At 41.8% G+C, this 25745-nt stretch overlaps 1 protein-coding gene across 2 annotated transcripts in view; it reads right to left on the bottom strand.

Moving 5' to 3' along the window:
- The window catches only part of gpc5.L (glypican 5 L homeolog), a 102755-nt gene extending 80201 nt beyond the window's left edge, over positions 1 to 22554 (bottom strand). The window contains exons 1-3 of one of the 2 annotated variants that reach the window (XM_018263913.2): positions 22109 to 22554; positions 13484 to 13645; positions 8910 to 9604 (exon numbers count right to left, since the gene is read on the bottom strand). In XM_018263913.2, coding sequence (XP_018119402.1) covers positions 8910 to 9604; positions 13484 to 13645; positions 22109 to 22259 — 1008 coding nt within the window. In that variant the 5' untranslated portion in view covers positions 22260 to 22554. The remainder of the gene's footprint in view (positions 1 to 8909; positions 9605 to 13483; positions 13646 to 22108) is intronic. The other variant, XM_018263914.2, reaches the window with a different exon arrangement.
- Positions 22555 to 25745: the final 3191 nt, after the last annotated feature.

Here is a 25745-nt window from a genome sequence, read left to right on the forward strand (position 1 = left end):
TCTCTGTGCTGGCATGTGTGTGTTTTTATAGGTCAGAGAAATGCCTAGAGGTTCTGCAGATGGGCAATAACATTTGTATATCATAAACCCGACTGTTTATTTAATTTGTTAAAAGAAGTGACGTAAGGACATGATGCCAATTTGAATTTTTTAAGACCCCCATTGTGCACAGGTTAGGAGAAGGGGGTTAAAGAAGAAGATAAGCTACAGAGACAGTTTATTGCCAATAGAGAGCCAGGCTATAACATTGTATTTATTCTGTAGAATACTTTACCATACCTGAGTAAACAGTTCTAGAAACTCTCTCTGTTTGTTTAGGATAGCAGCTGCCATATTAGCATACTGTGACATCACTAAATAATTTATTTATATGCTAAATTATAATAAAAAAGAGTAAATATTACTATAGAGGCCTACAAATTAAACAGAACAGCTTTCAATCTATTACGCAGTGAATTTAATACTGTTGGAGGAATCTCTAGGAGATCAATCCTACTACTAATAGTTTCTGAAACTGATAATAACATATAATTAATAACATACCGTATGTCAAATACAGGAATGACCTAGAGAATATGACAGCGAGCTTGATGAAGAATTCTAAAAATAATGTTTTTAAACTCACATACACAATTCATGATTGTATTACTAACTTATTTGTTACTCACTATAGGTATTTATATGTATATCACCTTTGCAATCAGTGCACTATTCATTGTAATGTTTGATATATGAATTACAGATACACTCGCATAGATATGTATATATTCTTACTTATTCACTTTTAATGCAATTAATTAATTACCATGATGTGTTGGGTTTGAATGCACTTTATTTATTTATGCCTTTAAGAATATGTAATGAGTTAAGTGCACACTATATAAAACCTGAGGCATGTGATTTCTAATGACTCTGGGAAGTGCAGAATATTTAGTCCTGCACACCCACTGCAAAATATTTGTACCACTTGTGTGTTCTAGTAAAGCCATTTTTATGAAGTAAATTGGGTCTGGAACAGTGTCGGTGTATGCGGGAACACTTTGTGCTAATGTGACATCACTTCCTGCCTGATTCTCTCCCTGCTCGCTCATAGCTCTGGGCTCAGATTACAGCGTTGAGGGGAGGGGGTGAGGAGCAAACTGAGCATGCTCAAGCCCTGCCCTGGAGGCTTATGCTAAAAGCAGGAAGTCTGATACACAAGCCCATGTGTACACAATAGAAGGAAAGAAATGCTGTGTTTCTTTTGACAGAGGACTCAGAGCAGTATTACTTTGAGGATTTACTGGTGTATTTATATAGGCCTTTCTGAAAAAGCTTACTTAGTTTTAAACTATCCTTTCCATTAAAGGTAGGAATACCAACCAATCAGGGTTAGCTTCTTTCTTTTCTCAAACCACCAAAAAAAATGTTTTGCAGTTCAGGACCCAAAATAATACTTGTCTATTCGATGATTCTTTTAATGCCATAAGGAAAATGTATATGCCACATATCTTATACACAGAATACACTGTATACAATCCTATTACAGGACAAAATATAATGTATGCTTACAAAATGAAGAGATGTCAGCAATTTATATTCCGGCCACGTTCCCAGTCATGTTCCCACAATCAATCACAATTCACTCTGCCCTGAGCGGAGCAGACAGAAGGGCAAGATTTGTTTTATCTGTTGAACCCTCAGTAATGCAGTAATAGCATTCAAATCAAGATCCGACTTTCCTAAATGGCAGGAGAGATGTAACAGGCAGCACAACACATTCAGTGCATAGCTGCAGTGTGATAATCTGGATTCTCCTAAACAGGCTGACAGTACGGTTTGTTCAAATTAGTCCTTTGCTGGGCTACAGTGACAGGCAGATGGAACACTGCCACTTTGTACTCTATCTGATCAGTCAGCACTATACTGAGGCTTTTTCTCCAAGAACCTTATTCATTCTGTGCTACTCTAAAAGGCCAGAGAAATGTACAGTATGGCTGAATGGTGGTGTCTTTGTCATACGGCTGCTGTACTAGTTTAAAACAATTTATTGCTGTAAGTTCTGATTAGTTCTAATGCCATGAAATCTTTGGACTCATGCCCCACATATACATACTGGCTATTAGCGATGTGTGGGCAAGCACGAAACTCGTAGGTTGGGTGGTTTGGGTTGGCTACTGCAAAAAATCCTCGGCAGTGTGACGTGGCGGGCATGGAGAGCGGAACAGATTGATCAACCCAAACCCGCCTGCGACCTCACACTGTCGGCCCCTGAATTTATAAACTCGCGCCTGCCGCACCCCTCTTGTTATATCACCGTGGGGCGGGTGCAGTCTATAAATAGAGGGGGCGGAGTGGGCCAGGCAGGGGCGCTCCGCCAATGAGGCGAGCTGAGCCACTCGCCTCAGGCGGCAGCAACAGAAAGGATTCCAGGCGGCGGCAAAAAGCCGCTCCTGCACCTTTAAGAGCAGAATTTCCGGTTTTTGCGCTCTCCGCAATAGTGTTCCTGCCTCCCCTCCCGACAGGCATACCTCCCAACTGTCCCTTTTTTGGAGGGACAGTCCCTCTTTTGACAGCTCTTTTGACAGCTCAACCTGCAGTCCCTCATTTGTACTGGAAAGTCCCTATTTTCTCTGCACTGAACAGCTAGAAAAAGAAACAAAGTTTCTAACTCAATTGGCTTTTAGCAGAGAGCACAGAACAACTAACAGGTGCAAATAAGATACTTTGTAACAATTTTGAGACACAAAAAAACTGTTTAGATAAGGAGATTTATTTTCAAACTTTAATAACCTGCCATATTTTGTAAAATGAACATGGTAATTAGGGGGTGTGGCCACAGAAAGGGGCATGGTCCAAAAATTCCGCTTCGATACGTGCAAAAAAAATTTTGTCCCTCTTTTTACTTCCAAAATGTTGGGAGGTATGCGACAGGTAAGCCGGTGAGGGGGGGCAGCATTGCAGGAGCCGCCTCAGGCGGCTCCTTAGTCAGAATCGGCGCTGGGGCCAGGTTCAAGTTGGGAGGGTTTGGGGTGTAGGGATACTCGACCCGCACATCACTTCTAGTTAATTGAAGCAGCCCGAAGGAGAGTATGCCACCTCCTGTACTCGCTAAAAAAGCTGAGCCAAAAGACATTTTTTAAAGGTGTTACCATGCAGCTGCCCAGTTTGACTTTGGGTTACAATATTTGCTGTGCTGCAAAAGTAACTCTCTTATCCCCCCATAATATCAACATACCTGGGTAAAAGCAGGAATTATATCTGGGCTGATATAACAGGGGCTCATAGATACAAATATTAAACCCAGAGAAAAAAGAGGACCCTTGGATTTTGAAAGGAAAGGCAGGCATTTAACAGGCTGAGAATGTGCGAATACTTCTTCATTATACAGGGTTTGCGCCATTATAATTTGCAATATTTGTATCTTTTTAGCCCTCACCTAAAGGGTTAAACTACTAGGACTATTACTGCAGAGCTTCGTATGTCCAGGAAATTGAACCCTCAACAATAATTTCTCAAGTTGCAAGCAATTCATTAAAACAGACTCTCAAAATCAATACAGGCATTAATTCATAGTCAATGCAGGCATACACCCACAAGCTGGGTTATACTGATATAGACATGTTCATCAAGTTCGACCATTTTGTCCAAGCCTGTTACTGGATTCTGTGTGTACCTGATTCTTTAGCCAATTTCCTTTGCATGTACAAGCAATATTCCCAAAACAAACAGATTTTAGCTTAAAGGAGAAGGAAAGGTATAATCTCAGGCACCCCAATGATTATAATTGATTACCTGAGACTCCAGGCCAGTTCTCCTGTTAGCTGAAAACTACGCTGGCCCAGGGTGGCTTGGCTATAACAGAGGTAGTGGGAGTATCCACTTGCTTAAACATTTGAGTGCAACTCCTGTGGCAGCCACTGAAAACTTGTTTGAGCTGAGACATGTGAACATTTACAGAATTGATCTTCTATATTGTGAACATTGAAGGAAAGAACTGATTAAGCACATTTGCTTAACCAAAATATTTACATTTTTTAATAGATCCACACTCTTGACTATTACTGATATACGTTGAAACATTTTTGGTATTAGTCCTTGCAAGTGAAGCAATCTGTTCCTCATTTTCTATTTTTACATTCTTGATTGCTGCTTTACAACACTGGTTGTAGTATGTATATGTCAGGTATCTCTTATTAGTGACACATAGGAATGAAATCTAAAAGCATTACTGGCCACCCTAAAGAAATACATTTAAAACAGTATTGGTTAAATATTATTCATGATGACTATTTCTGTTTTTTTAGTAGGGATGCACCGAATCCACTATTTTGGATTCGGCTGATCCTTCGTGAAAGATTCGGCCAAATACCGAACTGAATCTGAACCCTAATTTGCATATGCAAATTAGGGGTGGGAAGGGGAATTTTTTTTTACTTCCTTGTTTTCTGACATAAAGTCACGTGATTTCCCTCCCCGCCCCTAATTTGCATATGCAAATTAGGATTCGGATTTGTTTCGGCCTGGCAGAAGGATTCGGCCGAATCCTGGCCGAATCCCGAACCGAATCCTGGATTCGGTGCATCCCTACTTTATATTCACTAATACCCAGGTGATCTAGAACATTTGTAATTCGATCTGGGTTGTTAGAGATCACTAGATACAATATAGCATCATTCTTGTTTGGGTCATCAACAATTTGTGACATGAACTTATCATGCAGAACATTTATATTATTGCTCCAATCAATATCTGGGGTGATGAAACCCCCCTATTATTGAGATGTGCACTAAGTGCAGCTTTTTATATTTTAACAGGAGCAGGAAGCAGTCGGGGATAGTCAGGCTAAAGGCGGGATACATGGGCATACCGCAAGTGCTCTCCACCCAATGGGCCAACAGGCCAAACAGAATAAGAAAATATGACTGGCTGCCTTCCTACTTCCTATAGTGTGTACAAGGAATACAAAGAATGAGAACAGTAGGAAGCTGCAGTTCTTCTTTCTCATTTGTTGATGCACCAGGCACTGGCTGACATGGTGCATCAGTAGATGACATTTTGAGATCTGCCCGATTCCTGAATGGTCCACCATACACATAGCAATAATTGTATGCAAGTGTGTGGCAAACTTAAGTAAATAAGAAACTAGGCTGGGACTTGCAAACAAGAGTATATAGCTGTCCAGGCTGTAACTTACTAGCTAACGTACATAAAAAAAACACAATGGACAGGTTATTGCAGATCAGAAAGTCAAGGTAGGACACCAATATACATGAACAACTGGGCTGCATAAAAGCTATACTGAGCTCATGGAGTGCTGACTTGCCTTGTCTTCCCACCACAGTCACTCACTACACCTTAAAGGAAAACTATACCCCCAAAATGAATACTTGAGCAACAGATAGTTTATATCAAATTGAATGACATATTAAAGAATCTTACCAAACTGGAATATATATTTACATAAATATTGCCCTTTTATATCTCTTGCCTTGAACCACCATTTCGTGACTCTATCTGTGCTGCCTCAGAGATCACCTGACCAGAAATACTACAACACTAACTGTAACAGGAAGAAGTGAGGAAGCAAAAGGCAGAACTCTGTCTGTTAATTGGCTCATGTGACCTTACATGTGGTTTGTATGTGTGCACAGTGAATCTTACGATCTCTGGGGGCGGCCCTTATTTTATAAAATGGCAATTTTCTATTTATGATTACCCAATGGCACATACTACTAAAAAAGTATATTATTATGATAATGGTTCATTTACATGAAGCAGGGTTTTACACATGAGCTGTTTTACTCTGTATCTTTTAATAGAGACCTACATTTTTTGGGGGGTATAGTTTTCCTTTAATACCAAAAAGAGAAAAGTCAAATGATTGTAACACCCAGTCACTATCTGGGACAATCTAAGGGAGTCATTTTGACTTGTCAATAAATATTAACAAAATGTTCCCTTCCCTTATACATTCCATCACACTTGTTCTCAATCATGTTCTGTCTCACACCTCCTTCTCCTTTTATATAGAACATTCTAATCATCAGGGCCTTCATAATTTGTACGTTTGATATATATAAAGCCTTCGTTTCTACAGCCCTGTGGAATAAACTGGTGCTTTATCAATGTGTAATATAAAAAGCGTACATAAAATACCCAGTCGCCACAGCATATAATATAATGCAAAATAATGCAATGCCCTTAGACTTTAGAAAGTCAGGCTACCATCAAGGCCCCAGTAACAAACAGACCCTGACTAGTTAATTGAAGGTGGGGTTACCCCATTTATTGGGCTACAGATCTAGCAGATACAATGTTTTAGGGCTGTATTTTAACCTTCCTTTATACAAAAATGATATATTAAACCACTTCTCCAGTATCACTGGAAATCCATACTCAAAAGAAAATTGCCTAAGTTCAACTTTTCAGCTCCAGACTAGGGTACATCATACAGTTCTTTCCAAAAGCAGAATTTTGGATTTTAAACACAAACTCTTGCAGAATAGGGGGCTTGCATTTGATCTGCATTAATTTGTCTTGGTCCCATCCTGAGGAACATGTTTGTTTGTACCCACAGTGGAACATATACATTGCTCTGCAGCCAAAGATACTAAAGAACAATCTTGCTACGCATTGTATGAGCAATAGAACTCAATGCAGAACAGTTGTTGTTCCTCTCTCTTACACACCAGGAGTCACAAACTGAAACCAGATGTCCCATCCACTGACTCACTATAGTCCTGTAAAGCTCCCTGCATCTCCTAAGGACATGGAAGTATAATGCTGAGTAGATGATGTCCATTTACTCAAGTAAGAACAAGTTGTGAAGTTGTGCTTCAATAATATCTGGACAGCAGGGAATATTTAAATGATTTGCCATTCTAATCTGTCTAATTCTAATCTATTTCTGGCCTCACACTGATTTAGGGGAGAAATTGATCTACAGCAACATGGATGGCCAAATTGCACTGATGCCTTGATTCTGCTCATGAACTGAGTGGCCACAGCAGTTGCAGGTTAATTCCTTGGTTGGTCAAATCAGGTTAACTGCCAACCTAAATTCATGATTGGTACAGTAGCTCACCTATGGTGCATTGGGGATTTTTGAGCCCACTTATTAGCAACGTGCATTGAAGATCTGTTCATAAATAACGTATAATCTTTTATTCGTTATAAACATCTTGTAACATTTATAACGTTTGTAAGATGAATACATCCTTTTAAATGAATCTGGTGCAATGCCTTATACTGATCAGATTTCTACCTCACAGTTTTGTATCAGGTATTTAAAATTACTTCACAGCTCAAGCAATGACTCTCCATAGATAATCTGTAACACCCACCAAATTCAATTCTGTAAATAATAAGTGTCCTTGGGCTGGTTGGGAAAGTGATGACCTTCCCCAACCATCTGAATGCCTAAATGATTAGAAATGAAAAGGGTACTCAAGTCAGTTTTTTTTGGCAAAAAACAAAAGGTAAACTTATTTAGATTTAAACTAAACTGAATATAGCTAGAAAAGCTGTATTTTATATAATGGACTTATTAAACCAGCCTAAAGACTCCGCATCTCTAAAGTAGTAATGATCCAGTCCTTCAGAGTTTTCACAGGATTTTCCCATTTTGGATTTTGTTAGATGTGTCTGTAACATGCACATGCACATGCTCAGTGTGTTTTGAGCGGCTGTTGAGAAATTAAGCTTAGGGGTCACTGCAAATCATCAAGCAGAAATCATTTAAGCTAATGCTACAGGGCTAATTATTAAATTCTGATGCTAATTGTTTTGGTTTCTGAGCTGCCATGCACCAAAAATTATTTAATATTCAGTATACTGTGCGTCGGTCCTAAAGCTCAAGTAAGTGACAGCAGCACAGAGCATGTACAGTAAATCAGCAGAAAAGAAGATGGGGAGGTACAGGGGCATCTTTGGAGGCACAGAAGTTTCACTGCCTTAAGCTGATACAGAAGCTCAAAACATAATGTACATAATTTTTACCCTACTTTTTTAGTTAAGCTTCAGATCTCCTTTAATGCAATATCATCAAGTCTTGACTATGTTTGTATGTCTATAGCCTACAGAACAGCATGAACCAACATAGGGAAACATTTGTTTTCTGTACTAATGAGAAAATACTAATTTATATACCACATTTTTGCCTAGAACTCACTAATAAATCTGCCACCCAATTGGTTAATTAGGCAATTGATCTGTAATGAAGAAAAATATTGTGCTGCTGTTGTTGGGAAACACTGCTTCTCCTGCAACAGATTTACTGTACACCCAGAGCTAAGGTGTTTTATAAATCTGGTATCCATCACATTATTCAAGCACCTCTCTGTAAATAGGGAGCAGCTTTATGGCTCCTTCAGTGAGGGATTGTAGGTCTGCCTCTCCTGTTATAATGAGAACAATAGACTAATTCTGCTCTGAAGCTTGAGGGTCCTCATTGTATGGGATAATCACTCAAGTGTTGCCACTAGCAAGCTAAATCAGCCTTCAGAGAAAGTTTTAGAGCTGCTGAGCTCAGCATGTTTCTTTATTGGATTATTGGAAACATATCTGTTGGGACAGGCAGAGCATGACAAGTGCTGCAAAAGGGTTCACATCAGAGAAGGCAGGATATTCATCAACACAAAAGATACTGTGTCTGTGCCCGTTATAAAGCGGCAGCAACATGGTGGGCAGCTACTACTGACTTGTTGCTCCCAACAGGGTATATAAGTTGAGGAACATCTACTTGCCTCTGAAGCCATTTACCACAATGTTTAGAGGGGTAACACCTAAATTAAAGGTTTAAAGCAGGGACCTGAAGTCTGTGAAGCTTTAATGTTGGCATGCTGTCATTAAACAGTGACAGATACACATTGTAGATGATCCCTTTAGACAAGGCTTACATTTCTGAAACACAAACTTTGTTGACTCACCACAGATGAAATGTTGGATCCATGCATCTCTGCATACTGGATGGATTCTTTCACCACTTCCCTGATCCCCAAAAGTGACAACTCTAAGTCATATGACCCAGACAACTGCCTTGCAAGATGCTCCAGTAAAGAGATAAAGTCCCTCCAAGGAGCATCCAATTCTGCCAGAGTAGCAAGGCATCCTCTCATAACATTGAGACAGTAGCCAACACAGGGCCGAATAAGAGTAAGACCTTGGCAGTGAGGGCAGTACTGCATTTTCACCAATGCCCGTGTGCACTCCCGTGTCATGACTGTCTGTTCGGTACCGTTAATGACATGTTCCACCATGTTTAGCGCCTGATTCATCATCCTGCTAGCCCAGAGTGACTTAGAAAGCCCCGTCACCATTGTCTGAGAGTAAGGCCCAAAGGGATTAATATCCTGCCGTGTCAGGCGCAGACACTCCAAGTGTTCTTTCGGAAGGGGTGCCATCCTTGGATTTATAAGATGCTTGTATACCAGAGGAAAAAGGGCATCAAAAAAACGTGAGACAGCAGCATCAACAGGTATCTCTTCTCCAAGTACATACAGAGAGATGTCAGTGAACAGTTCCCTCACTGGATCCACGGCTTCTTGCTCCAAAAGCCAGAAGGTGCTATCAAACAGGGAGAGTGTGTGGTTTACGGCAAGATCAATCAAATGGGTGAAGCCCTCTATAAACAACAAAAAGGAAACATACCAGTAAATGGACTTCTTGGAGAACAAGTTTTAACAAATCCAAAAATTAGTTCCAAAGCTGAAAATAAGCATGTATTCGAAATCTTCTCCAAACTAAAGCAAAGAAAGCTGTTAATTATTTTGCAAAAAAGATTACTGTAAATTACTAAAATATCCCATTATGCAAAATAGAATATTAGAAGTTGACAAGTTTCAGAGTAAGGAGTATGTTATAAACAATGCTGCACAGACGGTAATGTTTTTAACTGGGGCCTCTATCCACCAAAACAACTTAATTTAAAATTGTTTCCAAGTACCAGTTCCATTGCTCCTGTCACAATAAGTGTAAAGGTGGCAATAGACCCACTGACAATATCGTATGAATACATTTTCATACGATATTCGGTGCGTGTATGGTGGAAGACAAGCAGACGGATATCAGCAGATGACTTGGATATTGGTCGGCTTGACAATTGGGTCGGCCGGAAAATTTGATCAGGCGGCTTTGAAGGCACCCGAACATCGCCCATTGTTGGTGCTGAATCATCAGATAAAGGTAGAATTCTATTGTTTCTCCCTGTATATCTAAAGAGTCAGCTCTACACGTCTGTATTGAAACTAACAATCTTTTCTGGAAAAATCTTTTCAAGGAAAGATCATAATTGCAACATCTATGGCCACCTTTAAGCTGGCCATACATTCGGAGGTCCGCTCGTTTGGCGAGGTCACCTCTCTCCCTGATATGACCACCCTGAGGTGGGCGATATTGGGCTGATTTGATCGTGGGCTGAACCGATGCAGTCCTCGATCCGACAGGATTTTTAAACCTGCCCGGTTGATATCTGGAAGACTTTCACTAGATACACTGCCCAATAAGATGCCAACCTAGTCTGTTGGCAGCTTATATCTACTTGTGTATTAGGCCTTTAGACCTAAGCATTAATAAAGCTAATCATACTTTTAAAAGGGTCGCCAAACGAGCAGATCTTTTGGGCGATATCAGGCTAATCTGATAGATTGGCTTGAGGCTCATGACAGTAAATGCAGGCTGTTGGGGCAAGGACCACATGAACAAGATAATGCGTTCCTTGACGCTACAGAATTTTTAGACCTGCCTGATCAATACCTGGTTGATTTTCAGACAGATATCAGTCAGGCCCACTGGAGAGCCCCATACACAGGCCAATAAAATGTCACTAACTGACTAGCAAATAGCCTGGATTTAATCTCTGACCTAGATGGATACTAACTGAAAAAAACATATGTTATGTGATAAGAATGTGTATCATTTGCAGCTCAGCCCAGACTCTTCCACCTCTTTGTCATGGACCATTCTTGGTATTCTTGACAATTGGTATAGAGTGAAAACAGATGGACCAATCAGAATACTGGTTGCTTATTTTTCGCCAGGGAACACACTTACACATTAAACCTGCCATCCTCTGACAAAACAACTAAATAAGTATGCAATACACTGGTTATCTCCACTGTAGTGCGTAAAATATTATTAAGATATTAATAAAAGGATAAACTAATGACTGAGCAGGACAAAATAACCTTCTGCATATCAAAGACTGGCAAGGGTTAAACAGAGCCTGGAATTTCTACAGAATATAAAGGGGAGTAAAAGAGCTGACCCAGAGAGTGGGGCGCGGGGGACCTGCTGTCAGTTCATTAGTTTCTAAATGAGTTAAACAACAGTGAAGGGTGGCGGGTGTGTGCTGTGTAAGGGAGCTCCGCTAACTGTCAGGCAAATACACTGAATTTATGAGGAGGTGTTAAAGGTTAAAGCGTACATGTTTTATAGCATCTCTGATCCAGATGGACACTAATTGAAAAAACACATCTTGTGTGATAACAATATTTGTGTCTCCCACAGCCCAGGCTCTTCCACCTCTTTGTCATGGACCATTCTCAGTGCTCAGCAGGACCACTCATTTCTCAGTATAGGGCATGGAAACACAGAAGATCCGCCTCCTTACTTGGAGATAGTAATTAGATTTCTAAGCACTAGAAATTGCCTTCAATAATACAATTCAGTTGAGTTAAACCTGCTACTTAAATATCCATTTTGCTGGCTTTTCAGGGGTGTCTAGGTAGGGTTCTGCTGTTCTGCAGGCTCAGGCTTGGCCCCATTCCCTCCAACATGTTGTAAAGATTATGGATCTGGAAACCTCACCCCCACTAACAATGAGATCCTCTGAGGGCTGTCAGCAGTTTCTCACTTACACAGATAAAGTATTGGCAAATCCACCATAAAATGCACTTTGCTGGCTGAAATGAGAACCCGGATCCATGTCTCTGAAAACCAAACCGTGTGTCATTCTCTGGGATTTAACATCTGCTGATTCAGAGAAAGGAAAAACCACAAAACTGGTGAAATCCCCAGCATGATTAGGCACTGGTGCATTAATCAAGCACGTGCATTCCATTGCTGTCATAGCAAAGGTTCACAATGCTACAAATAAGTCATTTACTGCATCAGGGACCCAGAGAATATACAGGGATTGTCCACTTCTCATATAAACTGCCTTTCAGTTCTGCTCCTCCTGAGACTATAAACATTCTCCAGAGACGATACACTTCCTCCCAGGTTCATTTCTCATAGATATGAGTTTATTTCTGCTAGATCAGGCAGATAAATGAGCTGTACAGACATGATTTAAACCGCACAAATCCCAATAAGGCTGTTTTTAAGATTAAAAAGACTTATTAGCTTCCAAAAATGTGTTCACGCTTTTTGTATTTAGAACGGACTTTCTGTGTATACTGCTTATATACATGTCTCAGTTGGAAAGTGTAGGGTAGCAACTTGAAATCCAGTTTAAACTGGCCATATGCTAATAAATCTGCTGATTTGGCCAGAATGTTAAACAAGTGCATCTTTGCCCAATTTGGCCACTCTGACAACAATCGGATTATAATAGAGAGAGACTATTCAGGAAAGGGCCACATCAATAATCTAATCTGGTCCTGCCTCAAAAGTATTTTCTAACCTACCCAGTAGATATCAAGCAGGTCATAAAAAAACAGTCTTCTATCAAGATCAGAATGCAGACAACTCAGAGTACCAGGAAGCTAATTTCTGTGGTACCAGAATTGAGTTAAAGCTTTAACTCTATGTGGACATCCAGCATGGTGCAATGGACGTCGCATATTGCAGACCAGAGAACCACAATTGCAATAGCCAGTGGCAACAAATTAGCTTTGCACAGTCTGTTACAAGTTAAAGTGGCCATGCACTATAAGATTCACTTGTTTGGCGAGGTCGCCCACCAAAGGCAGGCAATATCGGGCTAACGCGATCGTTCAGGCCTAGGGCCAAACAATCAGATTATAACAATGGCAATGGGGCCCAACAGGTTGTAGGACCGCATCAACTAGCCAATGTAGTCCTCAATAGCATGAAAATTCAAACCTGCCCGACCGATATCTGGCCGATCTTTGGCCAGACATCGATCAGGGAGACCCGTCAGAAGCCCCCCAATACACGGGCAGATAAGATGCAGAATCGGTCTAAAGGACTTATATCGGCAGCTTTAATCTGCCTGTGTATGGTCACCTTTAGAAAATGATCTGGTTGGTTGAAATGGCCAGCTGCACTAGTACAATTTAGCACCTATTTTTGAATATTAACCAACAGAAGCATGACTTAGATCAGGAGACAACAAACTGTAAGTTATGCACTTATATCTAGAGCCAGCTCTCCTCTGCCAGCCCAGCACCACTCCACAATGTGCTGGTTCTACTCTAGGCAGTCTCTTACTAATCCATAGACTTGCTTGTGAAAAACTGCTTGTAAAAACTATCCTAATACAATGGTGTGCCACCACCGGGGAAGGTCCCACAATCCTTTCAGCATCTACAGTACTCACCTTTGAAATTAGACTTGTGTGAGACAATCATGAATTTGATTTCAAAGTTCAGTGCTTGGATGTTATGGGCAATCTCTCTTCTCACAGCAGCCTGGTAGCTCTCCTCCATCTTTCTGGTACAGCAGGTAGGGGCTTTGTGCTGACAAATCTCCAGGTCAGACTCTAAAACAACAAGAGCATTAAGCAGAAACAAAGGTGCAACTGACACTTTAATAAAAAACTTGGAATATTCTTACATCAGGAACACATTAGTACAGTAACACATTAGTACAGTAACACAAAATATTAAAGGAATCTCCCACACTCTATAAAATTGGAGACCCCAACCTTTTATACATGTAAATGTATAACAATGTAAAAAGAGTTGGGGAGCAACACAAGCATGAAGAAGGTTCCTGGGGTCTTGAAGTTTATCTACTACTATGCATCTGTTATATTCTGCGTTATTTGTATATTTCTCTCCTCAATGTAAAACAACACTTTTATAACTAATAAAGTTTTTAAAGTTATAAAAAAATAAGAAAAAGGTTCCTGGGGTGCCTATGAGGACTGGCAATATATAGAAGGCTCTGTTTGTCAGTACACTTGGATTTTATGCAACCAAAACTTGTCTCAATGCCAGGAATTCAAAAATAAGCAGCTGCTTTAAGACCACTGGGAGCAACATTCAATGTTGCTCGTGAACCACTTATTGGGGATCATTGCTATTTATTGTGACCACTTGTGCCGTAGCATAACTAGATGTTACCGGGCCCCACTGGGCCCCCTGCAATCGCAGGATCTGCTTCTTCTTTAGTTACGCCCCAACACCTGTGCATCAACATGTGCATCAAAGAAGATCTGATCTTTGATGAGGGGAGGGTGCAGAGTGTGGGTGTGTTGTGGGCAGGTTTCTGCAAAACAGGGTGTGCCTGAAGTGGATCGGGTCGAAGTGCATGCTCCTAGAATTTTATTTTTCACGGAGGACCCATTCTGATCATTGGCCTTATGCCCAGGTGAGAATATGTTAAATATTGGGCACGCTGTGTGGGTGGAGCTCTGCTAATTTAGTAGTATGGGATTGTGTGATTCCTATAACAGCTTTGAATGTTTATTCACCTTTTCAGCATAAATGCAACTGAATCAGCTCATATCAAGAAGAGGCATATATTTTACCCTCCCAATTTTTTTAAATTGTGGCCATACTACTTAATTGGTAGGGTCCACTTCCTGGTGTTCTACACAAGCTGTAGAATTATAAACCTGGCCCCTTGGGGGAGGGCCCTTCTAAATAAGTAGTATTTGTTCCCGTGAGTTCTGATGGTGGTCCTGCTGATATCTGACCTAGTCCCCAGCTGGATGCTGGATTCAATGCATCCCTAGCACTAAAGGAACCATGCACCTCCATTCAGTGGTCTTTTTAATGTGATTCTTCTCCTTTCGCAGTTAGGGATCCCTATCACCCATATTACTCTAATGTTCTCCTAACAGCACCACCCACAGTCGATATTCCCTCTCCCTGTAGAATAACAATCTGTGCAGTGTTTAATTCCATTAGCTGCAGGAAATCCACCTTTGCCATATGATTTAATTTAATCCTTGGATTCCATCCTACTATTTCAACACTAGGCATTAACTGCAGTTTCATTTCCCACCATGTACTGCACAGAAAGGCAAGATCACAGGAACAATGTTAATCAATTCCACCTTCCTCTTAACAGAGCACAAAGATCCCCCCAAACTGAAGCACCACCATTAAAGGCACCACACTACCTTTTCTTGGGGCCACCACTGAGTGGGCCAGCAGGGAATGCTGGGAAACACAGTTAACATTCAGTGCAACCCTCTGAATACAGGAAAGTTTCAGGCTCCTCTGGGCTAATGCCAAGACCAGGCAGCATTATATATACAGTAAGCATTTCACAGGCTTCAGCCTTTTTTCATCTGTTTTTTCTTTTTTCTGCATTCTTCTGTGCCATGTATTTTATCTTCACATAGAAGAATGCAAACCCCCCATTCATTAGGCATGCTACTCCCCACATGTTTTCAATGGCACCACAACGCAGCACAATAACAAAATAGCACGAATATCAACACAACCGAAGCCAAAATATGCACCAGAATAAAATAAGCAGAAAAAAATGCCTGAAGGATAAAGCTTTTAAAATATCCCAGCTAGAGCCTCATCAAAGTGCCTTGCTACCAAGCTAATTACCTGGGAAATGACACAAGGAACTGTCAGTCTTTACTACAGTAAATGAAAATGTTAAGTATGGCCTGTGGTGGGTTTAGAGGGGGGTTATTATCCTCTACTCCCACCCTCACCCTACAAGCCAAAATCAATATAGGGACTGTTAAACTACTTACAAGAAACCATCTTTGGTAGATAGATAGGGTTGTATAACTGTTTAATATGCTACACTCAATAAGCTAGTTTTTTATGGCAGTCATAGGTCAAGTTATAGAGCTGGGATATACAACCTGCAGTCCTCAAGCTCTTTTTAACTATCATTGTAGTATCCATAGCCTAGAGATTATGGACTTCACATACTGTGTGTTTTTATGCCTATGCCATGCATCTATTACATATCTATAGGAGACATTGCATGGGTCGGTTTCAGCAAGTAGAAGCACATTAGGTTTAGACAGGGGGGTTATAATCCTTTGATCCCACCACTCCCACTGTCCTAACCAGAAACAATATAGGAGCTTTTAAACTAGTTACAAGATGCGTTTTGCTCTAAATACAAGTTAAGGTGGTCATACACTATAAGATCTTTCCTCTATATGCCTAAAGGCAGGGCAATATCGGGCTAATCCAATTATTCGGCCCTAGGGCCAAACGACTGAATTACTGGACAAGGGCCACATCAACTAGCCAATGAGGTCCTTGATCGCAAGGGAAAATGAAACCTGCCAGATATCGATCAGGGAGGCTGTCGGAAAGCCCCATACATGAGCAGATAACTTGCCAAATCAGTCCAAAGGACCAATATCGGCGTCTTAAAGGAATAGTTCAGTGTGAAAATAAAAACTGGGTAAATAGATAGGCTGTGCAAAATAAAAAATGTTTCTAATATAGTTAGTTACAATATACATTGTATCCTATAAACCCAACAGGCTGGTTTTGCTTCCAATGAGGATTAATTATATCTTGTTCTGGATCAAATACAAAGTACGGTTTTAGTATTACAAAGAAAAAGGAAATCATTTTTAAAAAAATTTGGATTACTTAGATAACATGGAGATGGCCTCACTGTAATTCAGGGCTTTCTGGATAACGGGTTTCTGGATAAGGGATCCTATAACTGTACTATCTCTTATATAGCATCCAACCCATATTCACGGTAGGGATGCAACAAATCCAGGTTTCGGTTCAGGATTCGGCCAGAATTCAGCCTTTTTCAGCGTGATTCGGCCGAATCCTTCTGCCTGGCGAACCGAATCCGGATCCTAATTTGGATATGCAAATAAGGGCTTTTTGTGCCAAAACAAGGACGTAAAAAAAGTTCCCCCCTTCCCACCCCTAATTTGCATATGCAAATTCAGATTTGCAGGATCGGTATTCGGCCTAATCTTTCACGAAGGATTCGGGGGTTCGGCGATATATGTATGAATGATAATAATTCATATGCAGCCCATATAACCTCCCAAAAAAGAAAAATATATATTTATTATACATATATGTATATTGTGGCAAGCTGGCAGCTTGAACACGTAACTTTGGGGGGAATTTAGCAAATGGTAGAGCAGGCAGCATAGGAAAAGGAGCAGTTAAACAGGGACACACAGGCTCTTCAAAGAAACAATGGTTTATTTTCCCACTTTTAGACAATCAATTATGCACAGGGGTGATCATTGTGGCAAACAAACATAAATCATAAAATAAAAACCTTGCCCACTGGGCACTACCTTCACACTTTGAAGCAGTCCCTGACTAGACTGGGCCCCTTGTGGACAACCAGCACAACAAACAACTAGTTTGGCTCACCCCTGTACTTACAAGACTCTCTCCCGAGTAAAATTCAGCCTCCTGGCTTCCTCACTCTCTTCACAACACTCTCTGTGAGAGTCACAGGCTAGAGTCCTGCGCGGGTCCATTTTTTGGGACCCGTACCCAACCCGTACCCGCAACCCGTACCCGCAACCCGGACCCACAACCCGCATTCTTACCCGTTTGGAACCGATACCCTACCCGCAAGTACCTTATTCGCAACCCAGGCCAGCGACCTGCTGACCATCAAGAATCAGTAAGTGCTGTCATTGTAAACCTGAAGTGACATCATCGGAAGTAGCCATGACCAGAAAAAAGGAGTAAATATCACAATTGAGAAGTCCCGCGGCCCGACCCGCGACCCGCAGAACAACGTCTTTACCCGCACCCAGAACTTCTCCCCTCAACCCGCAAGGTACCGCAGGTTTTTGCGGGTAACCCGTGGGTACCCGACCCGCTGCAGGACTCTATCACAGGCTCCCTCTGCTTCATGCAGTATCAGGTGGCACCCCCAGCTCCTCTGGGAGTTCCTCACACAGCCAGGTCTCCTACAATGCTGTGCCCTGCTGAGAGACCCACTCTCCCATTCTAATTAACTTTAAATAGCCTTTCCACAGGACAGCTTTCCTTTATCTGCAAAATGTTCTGTGTAATAATAAAACAGAACTAATAAAATAAATAATAATACAGAACCTTGATGGGAACTAAGCTGCATGAATCCATATTGGTGTCAAAACAATCCTACTGGGTTTATTTAAAATGATTTTTAGCAGACTTATGGTATGGTGACACAAAATTATGAAAAGATCCCTCACCTGGAAACGCCCAGGTCCCAAACACAAAGCATTCCTCATAAGAGATTTTATACCAGTATAAGATATCCCTTATAATCTCCAAAATACTAAATATTTCTCTCAGACATTCTATATAAAGCCACTACAACATAAATATATACAGGTATGGGATTCGTTAGCCAGAAAGTTCAGAGTTACGGAAAGGCTGCCTCTAATCGACTCTATTTTATACAAATAATTAGAATTTTTAAGTGATTTCCTTTTTTTCTGTTATAATAAAACCGTACCTTGTACTAACATATCATTAATCATTATAGGAGACAAAAGAAGCCTATTGGGTTTATTTAGTAGATTTAAGGTATAGTGTTCCAAATTACAGAAAGATCTGTTATTCAGAAAACCCCAGGTCCCGTGCATTCTGGATAACACTGGATTTTCCACTGTATATAGATTTTTTCACAGGCATCCAGTATAAACTCCAACAACATATACAGGTATGGGACCTGTTATCCAGAATGCTCGGGACCTGGGGTTTTCCGGATAATGGATCTTTCCATAATTTGGGTCTTCATGCCTTAAGTCTACTAGAAATTAATTTAAACATTAAATAAACCCAATAGGCTGGTTTTTCTTCCAATAAGGATTAATTATATCTTAGTTGGGATCAAGTACAAGCTACTGTTTTATTATTACAGAGAAAAAGGAAATCATTTTTAAAAATTTGGATTATTTGGATAAAATGGAGTCTATGGGAGACAGCCATTCCGTAATTCGGAGTTTTCTGGATATCGGGTTTCCGGATAAGGGATCCTATACCTGTACTGCTCTCAGGCATCCCATATACTGGTATGCCCCCTCAATGTGCATGTACAGTTACATGTATGTTTAAAAAGCCCTACATGTGTACACAGTGCTGTAGATTAATAATGGAAGAACATAAATATCCACTATAGACAAGAGCTTCCTGTCCAGAGGAGCTTGCAATCTACAGACGTAATCCTACTTACATTACTACATTGTGAGTATATGTAATCCTACTAAACACACTTCCCACAATGGATTTACTAGCACGCAATCCTACTTTGTACAAAGCAAACTCCTTGCACATATTGTTGGACTGAATCCCCATGTAATCCCATTACATACCCTGCATCGTTTGCCTCTGTTCCTACCCAGGACATTCCTGTATACAGGGATATGTGGGAGGCTATTAATGGATGTATGATAACAGCTCTTATGCACCGCTCACACTTCTGCCATCCGTCTGGGCACAGTGACAGGCTCCCATTAGATGGGAACAAGATGGGAGACGTGTAAGGCACACGTGTTGGAATAATGCAGCTGTTGGCCACGGACCACTCTCACAGCAGGGCGGCTTGTTACTGTACAGTGGTACGGGGACTGAAAAGGTACAGTCAAGTATAGTGCCGTGTTTGCACGTAATATGGTTGTGTAAGTGGAAGAATACAGGAATACATCGGAATGCTTAAACCAAGTCCACCACCTGAGTCAAACTATATCATATCGGCCACAAGTGCAAGGGAACCCTGAATTGTGTTGCCTTTCACATAGTTTTGTAAATAGCAGGTATAGAGGTGGCCATAGACGTAACAATTACAATCTTTCTTGGAAAAGATCTTTCCAAGAAAGATCGTTCGTTTCAATACACACGTGTAGAGCTGAATCATCAGAGTAGAAACAATAGAAACCTGTATCTGATGATTGATGGCAACCAACCGAAATTTCCATTCAGCCGAATCGACGATATCCAGGTCTTTTGCCAATAACAGTCGGTTCTTTTCCGACCATACACACAACGAATATCGTACGAAAATTTGTTTTGTACGAGATTATCTGTGCGTCTATGGCCACCATTATTAGGGTCAGGGCACATAGGCAGATTCGGGGAGATAAGTCGCTCGGCAACTTTGTGGTGACTTAACTCCCCTGTACTGCCTCCCCTGCGGCTTAAACGTAAATCGCCAGTGGGATGGCACTCGGCGAGATTCGTTTTCTGAAGTCGCCCGAAGTTTCCTCGTGAGTACACCCATAGCCCTGCACCCTGCAGCATAATTCATGTATTAGTTAAATACCCAGGATTAAGTAGAGCAGGCACTCAAGTAAAGGTAATCTTCCCCAGGCAGTAGAATTCAGTTACAATATTTATTATGTCATCATTAGCCTTACGTGTTTTGTGTTATATACACTTAGTCATAGGCTATGACTGTATAACACGAAACGCTAATGACATAATGAATATTTTTTATTGAATTCTACTGCCTGGGGAAGTTTGCCTTTACTTAGTGCCTGCTCTACTAAATCCTGGTTGTGACTGCTCCCCTTTGCTAAAGGCTCAGGGCAGTGCACCCTTTCTTCATTGTTTAGTTAACTAACCCACAAACACCTTGCCGGATAAATGCAGTACCAGTTCCATTTATAATACCCAGAACAAGACAAGATCAATATTGTGCCATTAACATACACTGCAAACACATGGCAGGGTACATACAGTGCCAGTTCCTGGACAATGCCCCCAGAATACATGGTACAGGTATGGGATCCATTTTCCGGAAACCTGTTATCCAGAAAGCTCAAATTATGGAAACGCTGTCTCCCATAGACTCCATTATAATCAAATAATCAAATTTTTACAAATGATTTCCTTTTTCTCTGTAATAATAAAACAGTACCTTGTACTTGATCCAAAGTAAGATATAATTAATCCTTATTGGAGGCACGACCCACCCATTGGGTTTATATGATGTTTACATGATTTTCTAGCATGTAAACATGTGAAGATCCAAATTACGGAAAGACACGTTATCCGGAAAACCTCAGGTCCCATGCATTCTGGATAACAGGTCCCATACTTAGGTAGTAGTATAAATTCAATGACAATTCTATGTATAATAATCCAAGAACACATGGCAGGATTATCGCAGTGCCAACTTCATACATAATACCTCTGTCCTGTCTGATGTAAGAAATGTATTGGTGTTCGTTTGGGGAGGCTCGGCATTCCCTTGCCCTCATTAAAACCCACCCATGGCACTCGGTGCTACAGTACTGATGCTAAACATAACAGCGGCACGGTAAAAAACTCATATTAGTCTATCTATCTATCAGGGACGACCCACTTGCAGACCTGCAACTATTGCACTGCAACTCCCAGCACCCACTGACAGCTAGAGAAAAACATACCCACCCTCACACTGGGTGCCACCCTTGCTGCCGTTTTCTTTTTCAAATCTTCTCTCTGCTCTGACACTCACACAAGCAAATATATAAATATTAAACTCACGCTTTTGTATATGAATTAATTCAACAATCCTTCTTATTCTCTTTATTCATACCTAGTGATGGGCGAATATATTCGGCAGGCGCGAATTCCGCATTTTGCCGCGGGCGAATGCATTTGAGAAACTGCAGCGAAAATTCGCCAGCGTCAAAAAATGAGGACGCGCGTCGGAAAAGACGCTGGCGTCAAGACTGACGCGCGTCGGCATTATTCGGACGCCCATTGACTTTAATGCAGAAGTCAAAATTGACATGAGCGTCAAAATTCACATTTCGCAGGAATTTTTCGGTGAAACGGGACAAATTCGCCCATCACTGTTCATACCAACAATTAAAAGGAAAATCTGCGTTGCTTTTTATCTCTACCACTCAAGTGATCTCTCAGGACAGAGAATTACAGGCATAACAGCAGCCTTATCTGTTATTCTTCAGATGTTGAGAAACTACATTTCCCAGAATCCCCCTCCATCCCCTCATCAGGCATTGGCAGGGTGAGAGCCGCTAGTGAGGGCAGCAGGTGGAGTAGAGCAGCAATAGGATGAGGGAGTTGCCTGTACTCACCCTCCACAGGTACTTCGGGTACCAGGCGTCCCCTTCCGACCTGCTGCAGCTGGAAAGCCGTTCGCACTTCATGGCAACTCGGAGGGCGCTGGGAGGGTGTCATGGCCACGAGTTTCAGGAGCAGTAGGAGGAGCGAGAGCGAACGGGACATTTCACAGGAGAAAGGGGGGCACAAAGTGCTGTGGCAGCTCCTATACACATGTATATCCCCAAATATCCACTGATCCCACAGGAACCGGCTCCTTGTGCCTCTGTAATCCCAGTGCTTGTGCCTCTGTATGACAGCTCTGCCTGACTAGTTACACTGATTCCTTCACTGACCAACGAGCGTCCCCCTCCTGTAAAGCCCCGAGTACACGACTTGTCCCTCCTCTTCCCACTCGCTTCAATGAGGGAGCAGCATGGTGAATACAGGAGAAAGCACTATACGGGCTGTTTGGGATAACAGACCTGGTCTGGGGAAGGGGTGGTTGGGTTTGCAATTCAGACAAAGGGGGGGTGACTTAAGGGGAGGGAAGAAAGGCAGAGCAAAAATGATATTTAATTTAACAGTGTAGCTGTATACTTTAAATTTAAACTATGCACCAATCCAGGATTCTGCCAATTCTTCCAAGTGCCTGGCAACAGGGTCGAACACTCGAACTGGAGCCTTGAGGGCCCACCAGGGCTGCAAAACAAAGGGCCCTTCTGGCAGTTTCAGGGGCCCCTCCACACTGGCGTGTAATTAGGGTTGCCACCTTTTCAGGATAGAAATACTGACCTTCCTATATATTTATCTTTTTCTTCCCTATTAAAGTAGAATTCAACCTGTGGGGAAAAAAACCCGTACCCCCATTCCGTGTAGACCCCCCTCCCTCCTCCCCCAGGCCAACTACAACCCCCCCGGGGAAATGTCGCAAACTGCTCCAACTGAGCATGTGCAGAAATACCAATCTCTCAGTCAGCTTACAGAGGAGCCGGAAAATGGATGCGTGGAACTCCGCTGGAAGAATCTGCGGCGAGGGGTAAGTATGGAGTATGGGCAGGGGCGCTCCACCAATGAGGCGAGTTGAGCTACTCACCTCAGGCGGCAGTGCCCCCCTGTTTGCCAGGGGCGGCAAACATGCTGCTTCTGGTAACTAAGAGCCGAATTTCCGGTTTCAACCCGGAAATTCGGCTCTTCTAGTGCAGAGAGTGCAATGTGCAGGGGCTGCTGCCTGAGGCAGCAGCCATGATACTGCCCCCCTCACACTCCACACTTTTAAATTGCAGCGTCGGAGTGGGTCTAGGAGGGGCCGCATCGCTAGTGCAGTGAGCGATATTGCGATCGCTGCACTAGAAGAGCCTAATTTCCAATTTAAAAAAAAATAAAGCTTTTGTCGCCCCTGGTAACTGGCTGTTCTGTGCCGCCGAGGATTGCCACCAGGTCTAATTTTTTAAAACCAGCCAAAGTCAGCTACAAAACCAGCTAAAAGGCACTTCAAAAGTAGCCCAAAAAAAAACCCCACAATATGTGCAGTGAAAAAAAAATAAATGAATATATAAATTTCCAATGTTTCGCATATTTTTCCATGAAGCAAAATGGGACAGATTCACCTGTCACCAGGGACATAACTACAGAGGGGGCCCAAGAGGTATAGGGGTCCCATAAGGCCATAATACAGTGATCCCCAACCAGTAGCTCGTGAGCAACATGTTGCTCCCCAACCCCTTGGATGTTGCTCTCAGTGGCTTTAAAGCAGGAGCTTAGTTTTGAGTTCCTGGATTGGAGACAAGTTTTGTTTGAATAAAAACCAAGTGTACTGCCAAACAGAGTCTCCTGTAGGCTGCCAGTCCACATAGGGGCTACCAATAGCCAATCATAGCCCTTATTTGGCACCACCCAGGAACATTTTTCATGCTTCTGTTGCTCCCCAACTCTTTTTACATCTGAATGTTGCTCACGGGTGAAAAAGGTTGGGGACCCCTGCCATAATATATATACAGTTTCAATAAGGTGGCCAGCAGATTTTTGCCCCAAAATTAGCTGGAATAGAGGAACGTGATAATGCTTAAGACTAGAGTGATGGGAGACTGGGGTAGAGAGCTCAAAATCTGATAACTCCCGACTTCTACACAAGTCAGTCCAATTGCATGCTGGGTATTGTAGTCTTACATTAAACTTGGCAGTTGGCAAAAACTACATTACCCAACATGCATTGGGAGACGCAGGCTTGGCACATTAGGGCAAGAAAAAACTTTGGCTGGTTTCCAAAGTACAAACCAGCCAAAGGCCCAAAAAGTAGGCCAAATCAATACCTTTGCTAGTTTTTACTTTCAAAATCCGCCTGGGGTTTAAATTCAGCAGATTTGGTAAAATATAGGCTTTGTGCATATTTTTGTTTTATACGCAATTAGTTGATCCAACTCAGCTGCCCATATAAAATAAGCTGGGAGTGACAACTGATGGATATACTGCAACTACTGCGCTGCTTGCACTCTCCGAGGATTGCTTTGAAACCGGGCACAGTGTGCAGGCAGCTACTGCAAGAGTGTGAATGCGCTAGCTCTGTCTATGACAACTGACAAGTGTCTATGAATGCATCTAGTGCTACCCACCCTACCTTGGAAAAATGCAGGCAAAACGAAACTGCTTTAGAATAAAAGGTTAAAGAAAAGGATAATGTTTTCAATTAAAAGAACAGGCAATTAAAAGAACAGCGTATGTTCTATTGAGCACACACTCAATTATACTAACATTTTCACAGTACATGATTATTGGTGACATGAACCATTGAAACTTGCAAGAAATAATGTCCCCTTTGTTAAAATATGAGGATGTTAAAAATCACCTCAAAGTACCTTGACAGGGAACGCACTCTTTCTTTAGCCTCTTCCCTTTATATGGTCATCAAAGTCCTTAAAGGCTTCTAGTATTCTTAAAATGTACAAGGGACACATTAGTCTCTATATTTTTTACAGCAAAGTCAATAGAGGAAGTTAAATCATTAATTGGATTGGATATATGTGTGCTGCTTTACTTCAGTAACAACAAAAGATGACCTGCAGCCTGCATCTAGTCAGTAGTCCCCAATGAGTGGGGACCCACAGACTGCATCTAGTCAGTAGTCCCCAATGTATGAAGACCCACAGGCTGCATCTAGTCAGTACTTCCCAATGCATGGAGACCCGCAGGCTGCTTCTAGTCAGTACTTCCTAATGCATGGAGATCCGCAGGCTGCTTCTAGTCAGTACTTCCTAATGCATGGAGACCCACAGGCTGCATCTAGTCAGTACTTCCCAATGCATGGAAACCTGCAGGCTTCATCTAGTCAGTGCTTCCCAATGCATGGAGACCTGCAGGTTGCATCTAGTTTGTATTCTCCAATGCACAGACACCTGCAGGCTGTATCTAGTCAACATATCCCAGTGCATATAGACCTGCAGGCTGCATCTAGTTAGTGGTCACCAATGCACAGAAACCTGCAGGCTGCATCTAGTCAACACCTCCCAGTGCATAAAGTACATATATACCAAAAGAAAATCAGATGGCACTCTCAACAGCAAATGTGCTGAGACCGTTAGGGTGTTTATTGAGATCTCCACACAACGTTTCTCCTCCTTTCTCAAGTGAAACGCCTGAAACATTGTGTGGAGATCTCAATAAAACACCCTAAGG

This window comes from Xenopus laevis, chromosome 5L (genome assembly GCF_017654675.1).
Source record: "Xenopus laevis strain J_2021 chromosome 5L, Xenopus_laevis_v10.1, whole genome shotgun sequence".
Taxonomy (NCBI): Eukaryota; Metazoa; Chordata; class Amphibia; order Anura; family Pipidae; genus Xenopus; species Xenopus laevis.